Raw genomic sequence first — 18,014 nt, forward strand, 5'->3', positions numbered from 1 at the left:
GCAGTGCAAAATTTAGCCAACTGGAATAAAAATATGAAGCACCACTTGATGTAAAGCTTGGGACATCAGATGCAGTAGAGATGTCATCAGGGAAAGAATTTAAGAAGAAAACAGATCAGATGATATCCTTACTCTTTTGATCTGAAACAGCAATATCTTCTCTCACCCAGAAGGGATACAGCAACAGTCAGTATATACAAGGGAATAACTGGAAGCCCAACACACTCCTGCAGATACCAGTTAGCTGCAATCCACATGTCTACTGCTTCTTAACAGTCCAGGCAAAAGTATATGCAAACAACAATGGAAACCGTTCTTGGAAGGATAGATGGATGGCATAATTAGATTTTCAGACACTGTAGGAAAACCATCTTGGTGGCAGGGACTCTCTCACATAGATGTACCTCATGCCCATTATCTTAAATGAGACCCCTTAGCACTACTTGAAGAATGAAAAAAATGGTGCTAGGAAGAGTCTAATCCATCTACAGCAGTTATGAAAACCATCCTACTTAGCCAAGCTAGGATTCTTCGACTATCTTCATGTCTTTGGTATCAGTGTGGGGCTTATTTTCCTCAGTTGGAAGGGACTGTCTAAACCTTGATGTGGTCCTATGGCTCTGTTTTGCAGGCATGCTGAATGATCATGCCAGCATGAGCAGACATTGGTAGGATAAGGCTGACACAGTTATTGGGTACATTTGTAGTTAGTGCTATATTTAAAAGAGCTGCATAGCAGAGATCAAATAATAAATACTCTTCTGTCTTCAGTGGCATTCCTTAAATATGAGAGAAACCTGCATTACAAGAAGACTGTACCTGTGAGTAATATTCTTTGTAAAGACAAGGTCATCTTTTTGGTACACAGAATTAACCTTTATCTGCCAAAAATTATGAAATGTCACCATTCTGCAGGTTGTACACACAAAGAAACATGCATTAGGTTCTTACTGTGTAAATCCTGCTTCCAGGAATGATCTTTACCTAAGGGAGATGCAGTGCTAGAATCAAATTACTCCCTTGAGTAATGGTGACCTAGGCAAACAAAAGACTTGCAAGTCTGCCTAGAGTTTTAAGTAAAATGTGAAGAAATAAGTTTAATGAGAATGTTTGGTTCAGTCTGTTCTCTCCTTTTTTTTTCCCCCACTCCTTTCCCATTTGCAATGAAAGCACAACAAATTAGCCACTTGAGATTAAACACAGCTAGGCAATAACACGGGGAAGGTGGTGCAACTTGTCCTCGCACAGTGTCATATGTACTGGAGAGATGGTACAGATGGTTGAGAAGTTTTGTTCAAGAGTGGAGGAGCTTGTAAGAAGTCAACAGAAGAGCATGATTTTTTAAGCTTTTAGAGCCCAAGAGGAATGAGAAGAACTGGACTTTGCAGTCACTGATGTGATTAAATGCAATGACAGCAAAGTTTAAGGCAAATTTTGCCTGAAGTTACTTGCAGCAATTCTCTCTGTTGTCAATGACTTTTGTCACATGCCAAGGTTATGGTCTGCTCCTGATAACTCTGTTCTCAGGTATTCATGCACAAACCTTTCACAAGTTGGAAACTTTGATCAGGATCCTTCTCATATTTTGTATCCCATCCATGGAAGACAACACAGATTTCTCTGTTCATATGGTATTTATACTATAACTACATATGCATCAAGAGGATGAACTTAAGCCCCTATCTCCACTAGTGACACTGTATAAATGCAAAACAGATGACTGTCAACTTCACTTTGCCAAAAGCATACATTTTTGACAAGAAATCATCTTCCTGACTGCTAGTTAGTATCTTTCTTAAAACTTAAGACTTTGTATATGCAATTCAATTAATAGAAATAGGCAACAGTTCACATTTCTTTGCCATATTAAAGAAAATGCCTGGTACTTGAAAGACATGTAATTTTGGATTTCTTGAATTCTGTATTTATTACCTCAATTACATTATTTCTCCAGCTATACAGAGCAGTGTTAATTTTCTTGGGTTGCCTGGAAAGCAGCAAATACAGTGAAAAATTTTGATTCTGCATTCAACTAAACCCCCCCAAAAACTCAATGCAAGCCAAATAACCATACTGGGCATGTTTCTTTCAATGACCGTAAAAGAGTTTCTGCAATAGATTCAGTTGTGCTGTTTCAGTGGCTGGGTCAGGAACTGAGGGACCAAGCAGAAGAGCAGCCACAGGCAAGACAGGCAGGTACAGGGAACGGAATAAGATAAATGCCACAAGTTACACACTGAGATACAGAAAGAGCTGTGAACACACAGAATTTCTGTATGCCCCATCCTCACCCACCAGCAAAGTAGGCTGGCACATTGGGTTGGCACATCCAAGTTGACACAGCGCTACAAATGGGAAGAATGAATCCCCCCAGGAAAAGTGGAATTCAAAGGTTATTAAAAAATGATCATTTCATTCTCCCCATTTTGTACAGGACAGACAGAATGTGGAGGTTCAGGAGCAGTGTGGGTCTGCAGCAGGAACTAGGCATTCTGCATGATGCTTGATCCTTATTTACTGGTTTTGCCTTCCCCACTCTTTGGCTAGCATGGCTTTGAGACTGCAACAATTAAACTCGAGTTCAATTTGTCCTGTAAACAGATTCATCTTGACAAGGACTGTACCCAAGAGAAATCATTATGTCTGTTCTCCCACTGGCTGGGTACACTGCCATTAAATCAAGAGTAGCTGAAGACTTTTGCCTTCAGCACTAAGTGGTCTTCAGATATACAAGTAACAAAACTCCTTTTTTTTTTAAAAAAAAAAATAAATTTCAAGAGCAAATTCAGCTTCCTGGATGAAAATCAAGCATGAGACAGAGGCTTTGCTAAGCCTTACATTAAGAGAGCTGCGATGGTGAGTTTGACCTGACTTTATTGTCTTAAATCCTGTTATTACTCTACACTTCACTACAAGTCCCCTCATATTTTTCTATTGTTGTGGTGCTTTGGGAATTATGAGACTATACAGACAGAATCTACCTATGATTTGAAATTATTAGATTCAATAATACATCTTAAAAAAGAAAAAAAAGGAAATGCTGCCAATTTTAGAGTTCACAACAACCTTCACTGGAATACATGGACTATAGCCTAAACAATTTTAAGCACTGGTAAACCTTTTTCCTTTTCCCCTCAAACTGACTGTAATTAAGTATGCAGAATGTACCTAGTGCAGTGTCCCATACAGACAAAACCCAGACTGAATTGTTACTCCTCGGGTTTCCTTGCTTTACGTGCCTACAATATGACAAATAACAAATGCAGCTAGATGACTTTGCCAATACAGCCTCTCTCAATGGCCAAACCTTCCTCATCCATTATTATTTTCATAGAATGCTTAGCAGCATTTCTTTTCTTCTTTCTTTTTGATCTCTGTTTTTTTTCATTGTTGCATGGGGTGATCTGCATACTGGAATGACTCAAATCTATCAGGACATCACAAGTAAAGACAGAATACTTTGCTACATATCACAGAGTTCAAAGAAATAATCTGGATAATGTCAGAGAGTTTGGGATGGGGATGGAAGAAGACTGGTAATGAGAAAACACTTCAATGAATATGGAGCAGAAAACATTGCCAGGACTGCGATAGCAATGTGAGTTTAATAGAGAAGAGCATTTCTCAACAAATGAGGACTAATCATAATGGTCAAATATAAAAATGTTTAAGTTTTCCATTCGCTTTGTCTGAAGATGCCTACGTTTCACAGGAACTCAAAGTAATCATGGGCTTTTACAATAGAACCATTCTGAAAAATCAGTAGTTCTACTTAGTTATTTAAATACATGTAAGTAGTAGCCATCTCTAAGCACTCATGAAGAATCATAGAATTACCCAGGTTGGAAAAAACCTTGAGATCATCAAGTCCAACAGCAGCCTAACCAGTACCCTAACTCTAAAAACTCTACACTAAATCATATCCCTAAGTACCTCATCCAAACGGCTCTTAAACACAACCAGGGATGAAGAAAAGGTGGCACGTTTTTCTTCTAGTGCAACAGACAAGTTTCCTCTCTAGCTTTGGTAACGATATCATGTTCTTCTGCCAACATAAGTCGGCAGTCAGCAGAAGATCTCATTGAAAATGCAACTATGGAGCATAACACATACTGATCAGATTATGTGGCTTTCAAGTTATGTAGAAGAGCTCATAAATTAAGTTTGGCACACGTCAGATAGGCAATAACTAGTGGCAACAATGCAGTTACATGAAGACAAAGTACAAGATAGAGAGGATGAACAGAGTGAATGAGGTGACATAATTGAGCAGTGTGAATAAAGGGGATAGAAGAGGAATTTAATAAGTTAAATGGGCATGAGTTAGCATGTGTAGGAGTAACTGATTGCCCTTTCCAATAGTCAGGAGTGATTTTCTTTTTTAATTGGATCATGCTTCTTCACTACCAAATTGGATGCCATTTTTTTTTGCCCTCCTCTAGAACAAAATGTTTAAAATAAGTTTTGAAATATTTAATAATGCAAAATGGAGATACAAGAGCCTGCCACTGATTCAACACTGTCCCTAGAAAGCCTTGTAATACTTTACCCCTGCCAAATGAGATGTTGGGTAACAGTTTCCAAGACACTAAAGCAATTAAGGCTTGGTATACATGCTGATTTTGCACTTGTCTACTGAAGTCCATCCTGGAAATTGTTTCCCTTCTCTCTCCTTTTTCGAACCAGTATATAATGCCATGTTAAGATGGATGCTCAGTTGCACATGTGAGGGTTTTTATTTTTGTTTTTTAACTAGAAAGCTGCTTTTGTACAACAGAAAGTATGCTGAAATAAAGTACATGCTGCAAAAATTATGTTAATATTACCATAACAAAATAGCTGAACAGAGCAGTCTGGCCTGCACATCAAAGATCTAAAGTGCTATGTCTAATTCTTGAGCTTGACTTAGCACTTTAGAACTTATGTCATCCATAAGCTGTTGGAAATATTCACCATTAATTTAACTAATTCCAGGCATAACAGATTGGGAGTGGACTGCCTTTTTAGAAGTGTGTTGATTTTGAAAACAGTTAATGATAATAATTGTAATAAAAGAGGTTGCTCAATTATCCCTTTCGACTTCTATTTTGTTCACTATCTGTTAGCACTGGGACAAGACCTCTGGGAAGTACCTAACCTCCTGCTCCGCAATAAACCTCTCATAATCACAATAAAAACTGTACTTCTCACCCCAAATAATATTTTCAGGAAAGGAACTAAAAATCCTAATTAAAAAAATCAACACAAGAGAAACAATCAGTCCCTCCTGCACTGCTTAGAAATTTATGGATACTTAAAAGCAACAAGAACCCGAAGACATTACATTCAGTACTTCTGATGAAAGCTTCTCCCATGATGCTTTTCAGACCTGGGTACAAAACATCTCTCTCGTGTTTTAGATAAACAGTCCATTGCCTTCCTTGTGACAAGTGGTCTTGCAAATACTCATATACCCACAAGGAATAAAACTGTTATTTGTTCTCTTGAAAACTATGGAGTATTTATGCCCTACAACAGTCATCCTGATGTAGTCTTCAGGCTTTGCTGAATTCATGACCTCAAACCCATTTGATTTTGGGAAGCCCTAAATTAATCTGGCATCTGGGACAGCTTGATCCTAACTAAGAATACCAACAGTACCATTACCTATCCGTCTACATGTGGGTGAACTAACTTTTCTGCTTGCAGATGAACCATTTTCTGATCTTAACAGTCCTGATTTTTTTTCTGCTACCCAGCATAGGTGGGACTTAGAGAAAATGAATTATTAGTTCTGATCCTAATGCCCTCTACCTATCCATCTGAAGCTCTCAGATATTCTTGCCAACCCAGGTATCTTGCACTGGTAGTCAGCATGTGACACAGAGAATTAGAAGCCACTTCTGAAAGTGTTAAACCTTGAACTTTTGCTTCTTTTTCTCCATCTGCAAAATGCAGACATCAGTAATTTACTCTAGAGGCCAATTCACATGTTGATTCCTCCACTTCTGACAACATTCGTGGAAACTCTCAATATTCTGGAACAGGTCATTAATTCTTGAATCTGAATACAAAAGATGCTCCTCTTAAATTGGATTATTTCTTTTGAATTGAGCCAGAAATACAAAATTCACACAAACTCTTCTTGACTCAGAAAAAAGTGACTCCATTCTCCTAGCTCCCACACCACCCGCCAATCTCTCCACCTTACACAACCCATTTTCCAACCCCAATTTAGATGAGATTAAGATTTGCATGCAAAAATTCACCATGTGCTTCATATATATATATATATTTTTTCTTCCACAATAGTGGTAATTAGATCTGGATCTCAATCTCCATTTCATACTGGACTGGTATCTCACTGCCTAGACTAGATATATGCTATTGTGCACCAGGCTCCCTGCCTCTGTTCTGCTGCAAATTAAATGCTTAATAAGAAAATCCACAAATGGGCCATTAGACAGGTTATGCTGGTACTGAAACCATATAAACAATATGGATATGAATTACATGAGATGTGGCTCTCTCAGCTTCCCCTAGTCCTCTAAAAGGATCCAGCAAAGACTACTGCCCTCACAGGTGATATATCAGATGAATTTCAAGCATAGAGTAAAGGGACAGTTCTCTTCTGTAGAGTATTCTTGCTTACATGCCCAAGGGACATAACTCATTACTACTCCTGAAGTCTTGGGACACTTTTGAGCAGACAAAACCCCTTTTCCTTGAAGAAGATAGAATGTTCTCTGAAAGAACAAGAAGTATAAGGGTAGTTAAGCTCAGCCCACACCAGAACCACTCTCAAAGCACATCCCACAGCCAGCAGCATCTCATCAAGAGTGCTCCAGTTCACAGATGTTTAAATCTGAGCATCTTCCACTTACCACTGAGCAGACACACAACTAGTAAGTGCCAAAAAACTGAGAGAAGGGGATGGAAAGAACAACAAAACCTTTGTTTACAGTCAGGAATTAAGTGGGTACTGGAGTAGACTAAACTTTGTGAGACAAATCCTGCCAAAAAAGATTTTGCATTCTGCACTAACTGAAGGTATTGCAGTGTATGCAACTGTATGAAACAAATGACTACATTAAGACCAAATAATAGTGTCATTAATTTCTTTTATTAATGATTCAGCTCCTCCCACAGAGATTCTCACCTTTCATTTAAACAATTTCTACCCTATATGGTTGTGGAGAAAAAGCCTGAAGACGTGACTGTGATATGACCTACTGGATCAGAAAACACACCAAAGAACCTCACACTTCTTTTAAATCAAATGAATCATTTTTAAGCTAACAACACAGCATTTATGGTAACTTCATTCTATGTTTTTTTATGACTGAGGTTCGAAGTACTTTAACATATCAAACTAGCAGGCTCCCCAAATAAAAATAAACAAAGCTCTCTCCACGGCTCTTCTGAAGATTAACTCCCTTCCTCTTTCTGCATCACTCATTGCTATGAATAAGGAAGACAATGACAGCTTTCAACTAACCATCTTTCTAAAAGTACTATACATCCCATCTAAAACTCTCAAGGTAAACAATATAATCTTCCCATGTTGTGATGTACATTTTCCACTTCCACAATAGAATTACCAGATTTGTAGCTACCCATGCGTTTGCTGTAAATAAGAAAATGAATAGTAAACTTTTTAAAGTTGCTTGAGGACCTCCTCAGAAGCATTAGAAATAATTTAAGCATATAAGACATGGAACGTGACTATATAATTGGCCTGTGTCCTGTTGATTCTAAATTGTCCTAGCCAACTACACCACATAAAAAGAAGATGCAATATTTATGAAGTAACTCCTCTCCCCAGAACCAACACAAATGTTCATACAACATTTCCACCAAGGTCAGGAATATATAATGCCAACAGTAGTACACCGTGACTTCATAACTGCTTAAAGGATCTTTCGCTCAAAAGTTTGAAACTCTTTGATCTCTCACCTCCTTTATTTATGAAGGTTGCACAATCACACCTGACACACCATGAAATTTCCATTGCCTTCTGCTCTGGTCTGTTCATCCTTTTTGATTAATATATTAATATCATGTTTACCACAAAGTTACATTCGTTTGAATTCAACATTGCTTTACAAATTACCCCATCCTCATTCCATAGACATACATATAATTAAAACATTGATGTTACTCACTAGGGACTCCAGACACCAGTCGTAAGGGACGTAATACTCGGAAAGCCCGCAGTGCTTTAACATCAAATCCGGCACCTTTTCCTCCTATTGAATTCCCCCCATCTGCTTTGGTTGCTTGTTCTAAAATTGCACTAAAAAGCCTGTAAAAAGAAAAGAAACAAGCTGTAGGCAGACAGCAAGTCTTGGGCTAAACAAGAACAGAGATCATCATCATATCACATGAGCTATCTCACAGACCTGTGAAGAGTGCCACACATCTCACTCAACATTCACATATGGTGGAGGAGAGACAGACTCTTCCCATATGCAATCACCTAACGGTGATGCCTTTGCCATTTGCAAAACATTGACTTCTGGAACAGACATAAACATGACGTGTTCCTCCTTCAGCCCAAAGGTTCTTTTTGGCCAGCTGTACTTGTCTGCCTGTTGGCATATGAAGGTGTGACCATCTTGGCAATGTCTCATGATGAATGTGTATGTGGTCAGGTTTGGAGGGCAGCCTACAGTGAGGACATACTCACGGGAAGTTGAGTGGAAAGGCAAGAAACCACAAATTGTCTATTACGCCTTCTGCTGCTAATATTTTGCTATCTTTATTAACCACTCATGCACCCTGGGGAAGGAGTCATCATTCATCATTAACTCAATAATTAATTATCTGTCACTCATTTTACAAGGAATTAAGATTCACCAAGGTCGCTGCAGGTAGAACTAGGTTTAAAAATTAGGGCTCCTTCAAGGTGCACATTTTTAGATAAGAGAGTGTGCTCAGATTATGTGTTTATGTACCCATTTGTAAATCCCTTGATGCAGTGGCTATGGAAAGTGCAAAACTGTAGGAGTCTCATGATTAGAATATTTTATTATACCAGTCCAAGTATTTTAACTTGACTAGTAGGAGTAGCTGTTTTAAGGATGTTTTGATGCCTCCATCAAAACACATTTGAAAATGTAGAGTACGGCAGGAAAGACAATTTTCTTCTATGAAAGGGATGAAGGCTCACCCTATGCACTAGTAAGTGTTTGATTTAATAAATTAGCTGTCAGGAAGCAGCTTCCATGTTTCTGGTGAAACACTGGAACCTCTGGGGGAGTATGGATTCCTCACGACTTTGTTAATAACATTGCTTTCAGCCTCGAAGTCATAGGCTTGAACCCAGCCAAATTCAGTGAATGTAAAAGCTGTTCCAGTCTAAATGGATGTTTGGTACTCTGCAGAAAACCTTGCCTGCAAGTGGCAGAGACCCCATGGCCCACAGCATGCCATGGAAGTACCAGATGTAACTTTAAGAAGCCGCCTGTGATGCAGGCAGCAGCCTGGATGAAGTGCCCTGGATTGAGTGCTGGCTGATTTGTCTCCCAGACACCGCAGTCTGCAGTGCCTCTGTCAGGATCTCATTATCTACATTCTTAACTGGCAGACTCCACAGAGAGCCCCCAAACTGCATGTAAAGCAGAGACTGAGCTGCCTGATTGCTTTGCAGGGAGCTCTGATCCCTGCAGTCTGCTTACAGCCTACTGATAGGGCTGCAAATATAGGGAGCTTGCCCTGAATAGAAAAAGGATTCATTTACTGAAGCATCTAAGCCAACACTTTTTCCCAGCACTAAACCACAGAAAGAGATGGATTAGTGAGGTGCAAATGTGAAATTAGTTTCTTAAGCAGCTTGTTTTTGTTTTTAATTTCATATAGAGAGTCTTATAAAACTTGTCATCTGTGACTGAGGAACTCCTAACTGGATCTATTCAAAGCCTCAACTTCAGGCACTGCAGAGAGATTTAACAACTAGGTAACGAGTGTGGGAAAAACCGCGTAGGGGGAGGTTGGATGTTGAGGCTGTAGGTGTTGCAGACTGTGAGGCAGGATGCAGAGAAGACAAAAACAGAGCCTATCAGAAATATTGAGTTGACTACAGACACCACAGAGAGCGATAAACAAGGGCTGATGTAAGGAACATGAATTATTGGAACGTATGCATTCCTTGAACTGTGTATACAGACTATGCAGAGTCGCAATTTTCTGCTGGTCTTCATAATAGAAACACTGTAGGTCAAATTTGGTTTAATATATTTCCAGAAAGCTAGTGATTAAGCTCTAGAAATGTGCTCTACTTCTTATTTAAACATTTCTATCTTCCTAGTCAACACAATTCCCATACTAGATGATGACTGACATTCCCATACAACAGTCCCAGTCTCTTGGGATCCTCTGGAGGAAAAAGAATTCACTGCAAAAGATTTCCTATGCTGCTTTTTAGCTGCCTTGCAAGGTTGAGAAAAGAATGACACAGAACTCTGGGTCAGCAATTATGCATGACTGAGGGTCCAGTCTCCTTGCTCCCCAGTATTGTTGGACCTACTTTCTACCAAACAGCAGCTCGTAGCAGCTGGCATCAAGGGCATTTCTACAGCCACTCATGCAGTGAGTAAACCATGGGCTGCTCTAGAATTCTGAATGCTAAGAAAAGCTACACATGTTCTAAATTAAAGATACAAAAGATACAACAACAAGGCAAAGCAACTCATTTCTCTGGAGCCAGAACCTGCTTTCTCAGATCAGTGCAGCTCTGCTGCAGACCTCGTAACCCTGTTGTATGCTCCAGTACTGACATGCTAAACACGCTATCCCACACGGAACTGCCTACTCTGTCAGGAATAACTTTGCAGCTATTGCTGCTTTTAAAAACCCACATTTAATCTCAAATTGCATTACTCCTGCTAGTCTTGCTTTAACACATTTGCCCCATGCTTAACATCTCATTAATACCAAAATATCATTTATTTCACTCTTCCCTCCCTATACTGGGCTCTATACTGTGTCCAATCTGGCTTAGAGAATCTCTATTCCTCTCTCCAAATTTAGATGACACCCTGTCCTCCCTTATTCCTCCTGAGTTAGGGTAGGGGCAGATCTATGGCTCAGAGATGACATCCACCACATGCTTTTCTGTCTGAACTTTGTTATGATCCAGAGTAAAAAATAAGACCTGTTTAGAAATAATACAGATGAGGAGACACAGAAGAAAGGTAAGTCTTCTGACTACCTCTTCCATCATCCTCTTTTAGGAGGAAAACCCACAACCCATATACAGTTTGTAGTTTCTACAGTCTCTATTTAGTCTTCCTAGTTTGTAAGATAATTGCTTTCCAGTCCTAAAACAGACAGATGGATGTTAAGCTACTGGTATAAACTATGAGGCCAGAGTCCTTCTACTTTCTGTTTGTGGTGGGGGAAAGCCTGCTTTGCAATGAAAATCTGTAGGAAAAGGTACTGTGGAGCAAAATCCTGTTCTTTCTGTCTGATCTCAGTGGGAGCAGAGCTGAAATGCAGGCTGCAAGCAAGGTGTAAGAGGATTCTGTGCACACACAGAAATCAAAGTTTGGACAATATAAAAATGCAAGCAGGCTGAGCTCTTGTGGTCAATGAAAATCTTCACTTTTTCTTCTTTTCTATTTTTTGAAAGAATTCAGAAATTGATCTTATGTCCTTCCAGCTACTTTCTGCCATGCTAAATTCGTGCCCCTTTTTCATTAGGATATTGAAGTGCAATTAACAACATCTCGGTTTCTGAATTTCATCTGTGACTTGACTACACCTTACTAAATTCATCTGATAGGCAGAAAACACATTTCTATCACACACAATGTGTGTATGGGCACAGGACACTTCTGTTTGATTCAGACCTACTCATGACATATGAAGCTGGCGTCACTGTTTCCACTTTCTCATATTCTTCTGTTTCTTTTCTTCCTTCTTAAACATCTAAAACATTTTTTCTTTGATAGATGACTCCAACAGCAGCATGACAGGGCAGCAACCTGCTCTACAACTCTTCATTTCCTCTATGAGGAAGGCATGCTGATTTTTAAAGCATAAAAAAGAACCTGTCAAGGGCCTCCAGAATATAAAAAGGAAACAGAGAGCTTGGTATTCATAAGGCCAAAATCAGCAGAAAAACACAGCTGAAAGAATCCTCATAGGTATAAGTAAATAGTACACTATAGTGATTTTTATTTTCACCGTGCTTTGCAATTCACCTGTGATTTGTCAGTGCAGAAGTGTTTGGGCCCACCCTTTAGAAACTCCCCAGAGGCCTTCAGGAAGATATATTGCAATCATGTTTTCCAGTCTGTTCTGAATTTCAGATCTGTACCAAATACCTTTGCTGATTACCTTCCCAAGTAAGCCTGCCTTTCAAATTATGACACCTTTTTACCTGCAGAAGCTATGGGTCCTTGGAGAAAGACTGTGCTTGGCAGACAAATCTCAGCATTGCCAGGAAAGGCAGACAGTCTTGTAACACAACATTGTCAAGCTAGTCTTTTCTCAAGAGAAATATCCTCCAGCAGCCTAATGGTAAAGGACATGGCTGTTTTATCTGAAAGTTTTATGTTTTCCAAAAGAAGAACAGTAAAATTACAAGAAACAATTTGACTAATTGTCAGTGCTTGTGGGTTGTGCCTCATTAGGTAGCTTATGGGTGTGATCTCTACTCTTAACTAATAATGTTCTTATCCACAGAGCCTCTGATTGATACCCACAGACAGACATTTTTCTTCAAAGTAGTATTTAATGGTATCGCTATAGCTATAGCAAGGTCATAGGCTACTTAAAGGCAAGCTAGAATCAAGCTTTAAAAGACTTAACTGATGAATAAACAGATCTCCTGCACTGCAAGAATGATAAGCTGTTATAAGCACTCAGGTCTAAAGTGCATCCTTTCTCCTGAAAGCACAGCAGTTGTCTTCACTTCCTAGAATTAACACTTGGTCCTACACATCACCATGTTTCTCTTATTCTATTGACTTGTATGTTTAATGTAAAGGAAGGGCAATTATGCTGCTTTATCTTCTCAAGATAAAACAAATTATAATTAAATTGATCTAATGGGTCTTAATTGATCTAATGGATGGGGCTTTGAACAATGTGGTATTAGAGGGAGGTGTCCCTGCCTATAGCAGGGGGGGCTGGAACTGGATGATCTTAAAGGCCCTTTCCAACCCAACCCCTATGATTCTCATGATTTCTATGAAAACTAGACACCTTTTTACAGGCTTGGTAAGACAGACCCCATAAAAGATCAGCAAGTCCAACTACTACTTACAACAGCTGAGATGAAACTGTGTCCCTGAGAACCACATCCATGCTGCACAAATACCTCAAGGCATGGGGACTCCACCAGTTCCCCCCTGGGCAGCCTATTCCAATGCCTGAGCGCCGTCTCCAACCTAAACCTTCCCTGGCACAACTTGAAGCCATTTCCTCATATCCTATCACTTGTCACCTGAGAAAAAGAACTGTCACCTTCCCACTGTAACCTGCTTTAAGGTAGTTGTAGAGGGTGATGAAGTTTTCTTCAGCCTCCTTGTCTCCACACTAAACAAGCTCAGCTCATGTAGCTGCTTCTCATTACTCTTGTTTTCTGGACTCTTTACAGCAATTCCATATCCTTCCTGCTGTGAGGGGGCTCAAAACTGAATATAATACTGTCAAGACTGCACCTTGGTCTCAAAAGTGCCCCATACACAGGGACAATCACATGTAGTAAGTGGCATATACTAAGTGGATTGAGAGATGAACAAAGTATCTAAAACATGTATTTTCCTTTGTTCCTTTAACTTTCATCAATATATGAAATACTTCCCAGCTAGACTCTCTAAAACAATCACCACTGAAAATGAAAATGAGGCCTGAGGCAGAACAAGCACATACAGCGGTTACCATGGTCATTTTTTTTGATGCTTCTATTATTACTGTCATGCTGTTCCTCACCTCCCAGTCCAGATAACCCCTCTCTGCCCAGTGCTACAACAATGCCCAAATCATTCAGCTTTTTCCAGTACTTTCATCAGTGGTGCCACAAAGAAATGCTGATAAAAGCCTTGATTTCTGCACTTTTCTTCCACCTCACTTTCCCACTCTTGTATATATATATTTTTTCTTTCCCATGGGGCTTCCGCTCTAACAAACTATTGAAATGTCACTGAAATTTAAACATGATGTCACCGAGGTGTTTCAGACAGCCCCCAGGAGAAGAAGACAGGGTGGAACAGGAACAGATGGCATTGCCACATAGATTTTGCAGAGGGCTCGTGGAGAGAAAAAAGCAGCACACCGGGTTAGGCTGTGGCAGTGTAGGAGAGAATTCAAACAGATAAACATCAAAGGGACCCATCTGGCCTTGAAGTGGAATCTGTCACTTGAGATTGTTACTATTTAACAGAGACCATGGGGTCTTGGCCATGTTTATTACTCTGTGTAATCCCTCCCCAGTTACATTTTTTGTTCCCTATCTTGAGACTGAGAGCTGCTGGAGGCAAGAGAGGGTACAAGAGCTGAGAGATGCAGCTTCTGTCATTATTGGCAGGGGAATTAATTTTAGCCTGTATATCATCTTGCTGATTAACTGCCTTGGAAGGAAAATTGAAAAGGACTGTACTTAAACTAGATATAATGCTACCCTGTGATTTCTTGCTCTCTAGCATACCAATGGAAGAAGAAGAGGTAACATATGACCTCACTTTAAAAAGTCTTTCTCATAGATATGAAAAGGAAATAATCATAATCATAGGAGTTCTGTTCTCCAATATTTCTTCACCGAGCAGTGATCCTGAGGCACGTGAGATGTCTGACATTCAAAGGTAGAACCAGCTACAGAATTGTACAACAATGACAGGGGAGGGGGGCTGGGGATTTGCCAATTTCCAATTACTAATTTGCTATGCAATCTTCTGGCTGTGGGTAGGAATGAAGGACAAATGAAACTGGGCACTGCTGCAAACAGAGGAGCTATGCCCACTTTGAGTGGGCGATGTCTTGGGAATAACAATTGGTGCTGACTTGTTCTCTCTTCCCTCAGTAGAAACTCCTTCCACCCAGTTTTCATAGAACCATAGAATGGCCTGGGTTGAAAAGGACCACAATGATCATCTGGTTTCAACCCTCCTGCCATGTGCAGGGTCATCAACCACCAGACCGGGCTGCCCAGACCCACATCCAGCCGGGCCTTCCACAACTTCTCGAGACAACCTGTTCCAGTGCTTCATCACATTTTGCCCTGGCTGCAGGAAGCAGTAGGGAACCAGTAGCACAGAGCAGTTTGCTGAAACATCTATTTGGGACCAGCCCAAAAATGGTCAAGTTGAACTTTGACTAGGAGCAGAAATTACAAGGAACACTGATGACTCAGAGTGCCCTTTTTAATGCTTCACCTTGGAGTTGTACTTAGAAGGAGCCTAGTAACAGAAGAGAGAACAACTTTTTAGACAGGTAGATAGTGATAAGGGAAGGGGGAGTAGTTTTAAACTAAAAGAACTGAAAGAGGGGAGATTTAAGTTAAATGTTAGGAGGAAATTTTTCACTCAGAGGGCAGAATAAAGCCCTGGGACAGGTTGGCCAGAGAAACAGTGGGCGCCCCATCCCTGGAGGCACTCAGGGCCAGGTTGGATGGGGCCCTGAGCAGCCTGAGCTGCTGGATGGCAGCCCTGCCCATGGAAGGGGACTGGAACTTGGATGAACCCTTCCAACCTAGACCACTCTATGATTCTGTGATTCTGATGCAGAGTTTCCTTGGGAAAGAGGTGGAAAGACTGAAAGTTTTTGTGGGCGATGACATTCTTTAATAATGGAGCTGTGGGAGGGTGGGACCAATTACTCAGGAGAAAAAATACCTTTTCTCTTTGTCTTTGGGGCAGTTTATTCTTCATTCCTTCCATTCAACAATCACAAATCAAAAACCTTATTTATCTCTTTCTCTCAGCAGGAAAAAAAAAAAAAAAAAAAAGAAAAAAGAAAAAAAAGTGGAAGGTTCTTTATTTTGTTTTTGTTCTAACAAATTAAATGCCAAGCTTGATAAACACAGAGACTGTAGCATAAAGTGGAAATGCGATCCACAGTGGTAAACCTAGTCTTTAAAAAGGTTAAAGCATTAAAATCATCCAAATCAAAAGCCTTGAGATCACCATCAGAACAGTGTGATTGAACTAATGAACTTTTTTTTTGTTGTTGTTGTTTCTGAAAATGAAAACCTGAGATTTAAAATTTTCATCCTTCTTTATGAGAGAGTAGAAATTCACAAGATCACAGAACTTATTTCTTATTAAATCCCATTGTTAATTTATGAATTCTACTTAGATATTTCTCTTTAATATTCACACAGACTTGCAAATAAAGGGATTTTCTTCTACCACAAATGTGTTAAAGCACTTTACTTGCACTGCTTTCCCTTTTTATCCATTACAAAAAGAGCAGTTTAATTTCCATATCTTGCAAACTACTGAAAGCTTTGGGAAAGTCTAAGTAGTAAGAGATACCAGAGAGAAAATGTACGTCAACTGAATGTCAGTCCTTATTTATTTGCCTTAAGGTAAGTCATTGCTATGCACTGAAATCATCATGAATCAAGTTACACCTACAGAGGACCAGCAGGAATTAACTGTGTTTTCAGTTTGTTCAGTAACACTTGGTACAACATGTGGTAGAGAGAAAAAGATGGAGAGCAACCCCTCACATCACCTATAAGGGATGTTCCAAACCTCAAACACCTTCATGCTCCCAAAGGTTCCCAGTGTCCCAAGATGTACAGTGTATTCAAAAACATGATGCTGGTACTCACCCTACTACCACAATTATAAAATCTAGTAAATTCCAGCCATTGCGGAGGTAAGCGTTGGGGTGAAAGAGAAGTCCATATGCTATTACTTTTAAAAATGCTTCCACTGTAAAAATTATGAGAAAGAGATATTCCACTCGTTCCTGGAGAGAAAAGAGAACAAGAAAGACAACAGTTAGCATGAGTGACAAACACTGGACAAGGACAGTTTCTGCTGTCAAATTCCACCCACACGGCCTTCAGCTCAGTATCTCATCACTTGGGTACATCTAACATCTGTGACTTGCCAGAGGGTTTCCCTGCTCAGACTTACATATACTGCAGCCAATCTGACAGGACGATGGCAGCAAATTTTGGTTAGGCATTTGCTGCCTTTGCCTTGTTAGGGACCAAACACTGCACAAGTGTGTGAACAGGAGGAGGGCAGAGGGTCCTCAAACATGTGCCAGCACCAGTTCTCTGCAGGAAACACTGCCAAGTGCTGTCACCCCTCTAAATGAACTGTATCCAGTTCTATTCTACCTCCAGAGAGAAAGTGTTGCTGGATGCAAGTGCTGCAGAGGAGGACAGGGAGAAATTTCACTGATGAAATTCACTTTCATACAATGCCTTTTTTGGGATTCTTTTTTTCTACAGCTAGGAATAGGTAGGGTATTGGTTTGTCACCAGTTTCTGATTTTCAGATCAGGCTGACTAACACATGAGGCATTTAGTCATTCCATCAGAAATGTATATGTCCCTGTGAAATGAGGGCTGAAATTTAAGCACATCCAAACAAAGTCACTTCTAGTGACAGTACAGTCCTATTCAGCACAAGCAAGCAGCCTTCAGGAGACAACACACAGTCTTTCATCCCTGGGTTTTCAGCCCCAGAGTGAAATAAGAATAGTTGCATTGCAGAAATGCTTGGGACCTCCATCTAACTAGGAGAGAAGTAGCAGCATTAGCTAATCACTACAGTAGTGCTGTGTGGCAAGCTGGGTGGGAAATAAGTATGTGAAAACAAGATGACAGCAAAGGGACACCAGGCCCTTTTGAGCTTAAGCTACAAAGTCAGTTTTTAAGAGTATTTCTCATTCAAGAAATAAAAATCTCAAATAGAAATCAGTACAGTCCAAGTAGTCTTGGTCATATCATAGTATCATAGTATCATAGTCTCGTGCGGGTTGGAAGGGATCTTAGAGATCATCGAGTCCAACCCCCAGGATTCGAGCCTCCTGTGTAGCAGAGCGGCACTTCTACCACTTGCGCATAT

At 40.0% G+C, this 18,014-nt stretch overlaps 1 protein-coding gene across 1 annotated transcript in view; it reads right to left on the reverse strand.

Moving 5' to 3' along the window:
• Positions 1-18,014, reverse strand: part of CACNA1C (calcium voltage-gated channel subunit alpha1 C) — a 451,547-nt gene that overhangs the window by 172,122 nt on the left and 261,411 nt on the right. Inside the window, exons 4-5 of the mRNA XM_015865321.2 lie at positions 16,763-16,902; positions 8,145-8,284 (exon numbers count right to left, since the gene is read on the reverse strand). Of these exons, the coding sequence (XP_015720807.1) occupies positions 8,145-8,284; positions 16,763-16,902 (280 nt within the window). The remainder of the gene's footprint in view (positions 1-8,144; positions 8,285-16,762; positions 16,903-18,014) is intronic.

The sequence above is a fragment of the Coturnix japonica genome, chromosome 1 (genome assembly GCF_001577835.2).
Source record: "Coturnix japonica isolate 7356 chromosome 1, Coturnix japonica 2.1, whole genome shotgun sequence".
In the NCBI taxonomy this organism is placed as follows: Eukaryota; Metazoa; Chordata; class Aves; order Galliformes; family Phasianidae; genus Coturnix; species Coturnix japonica.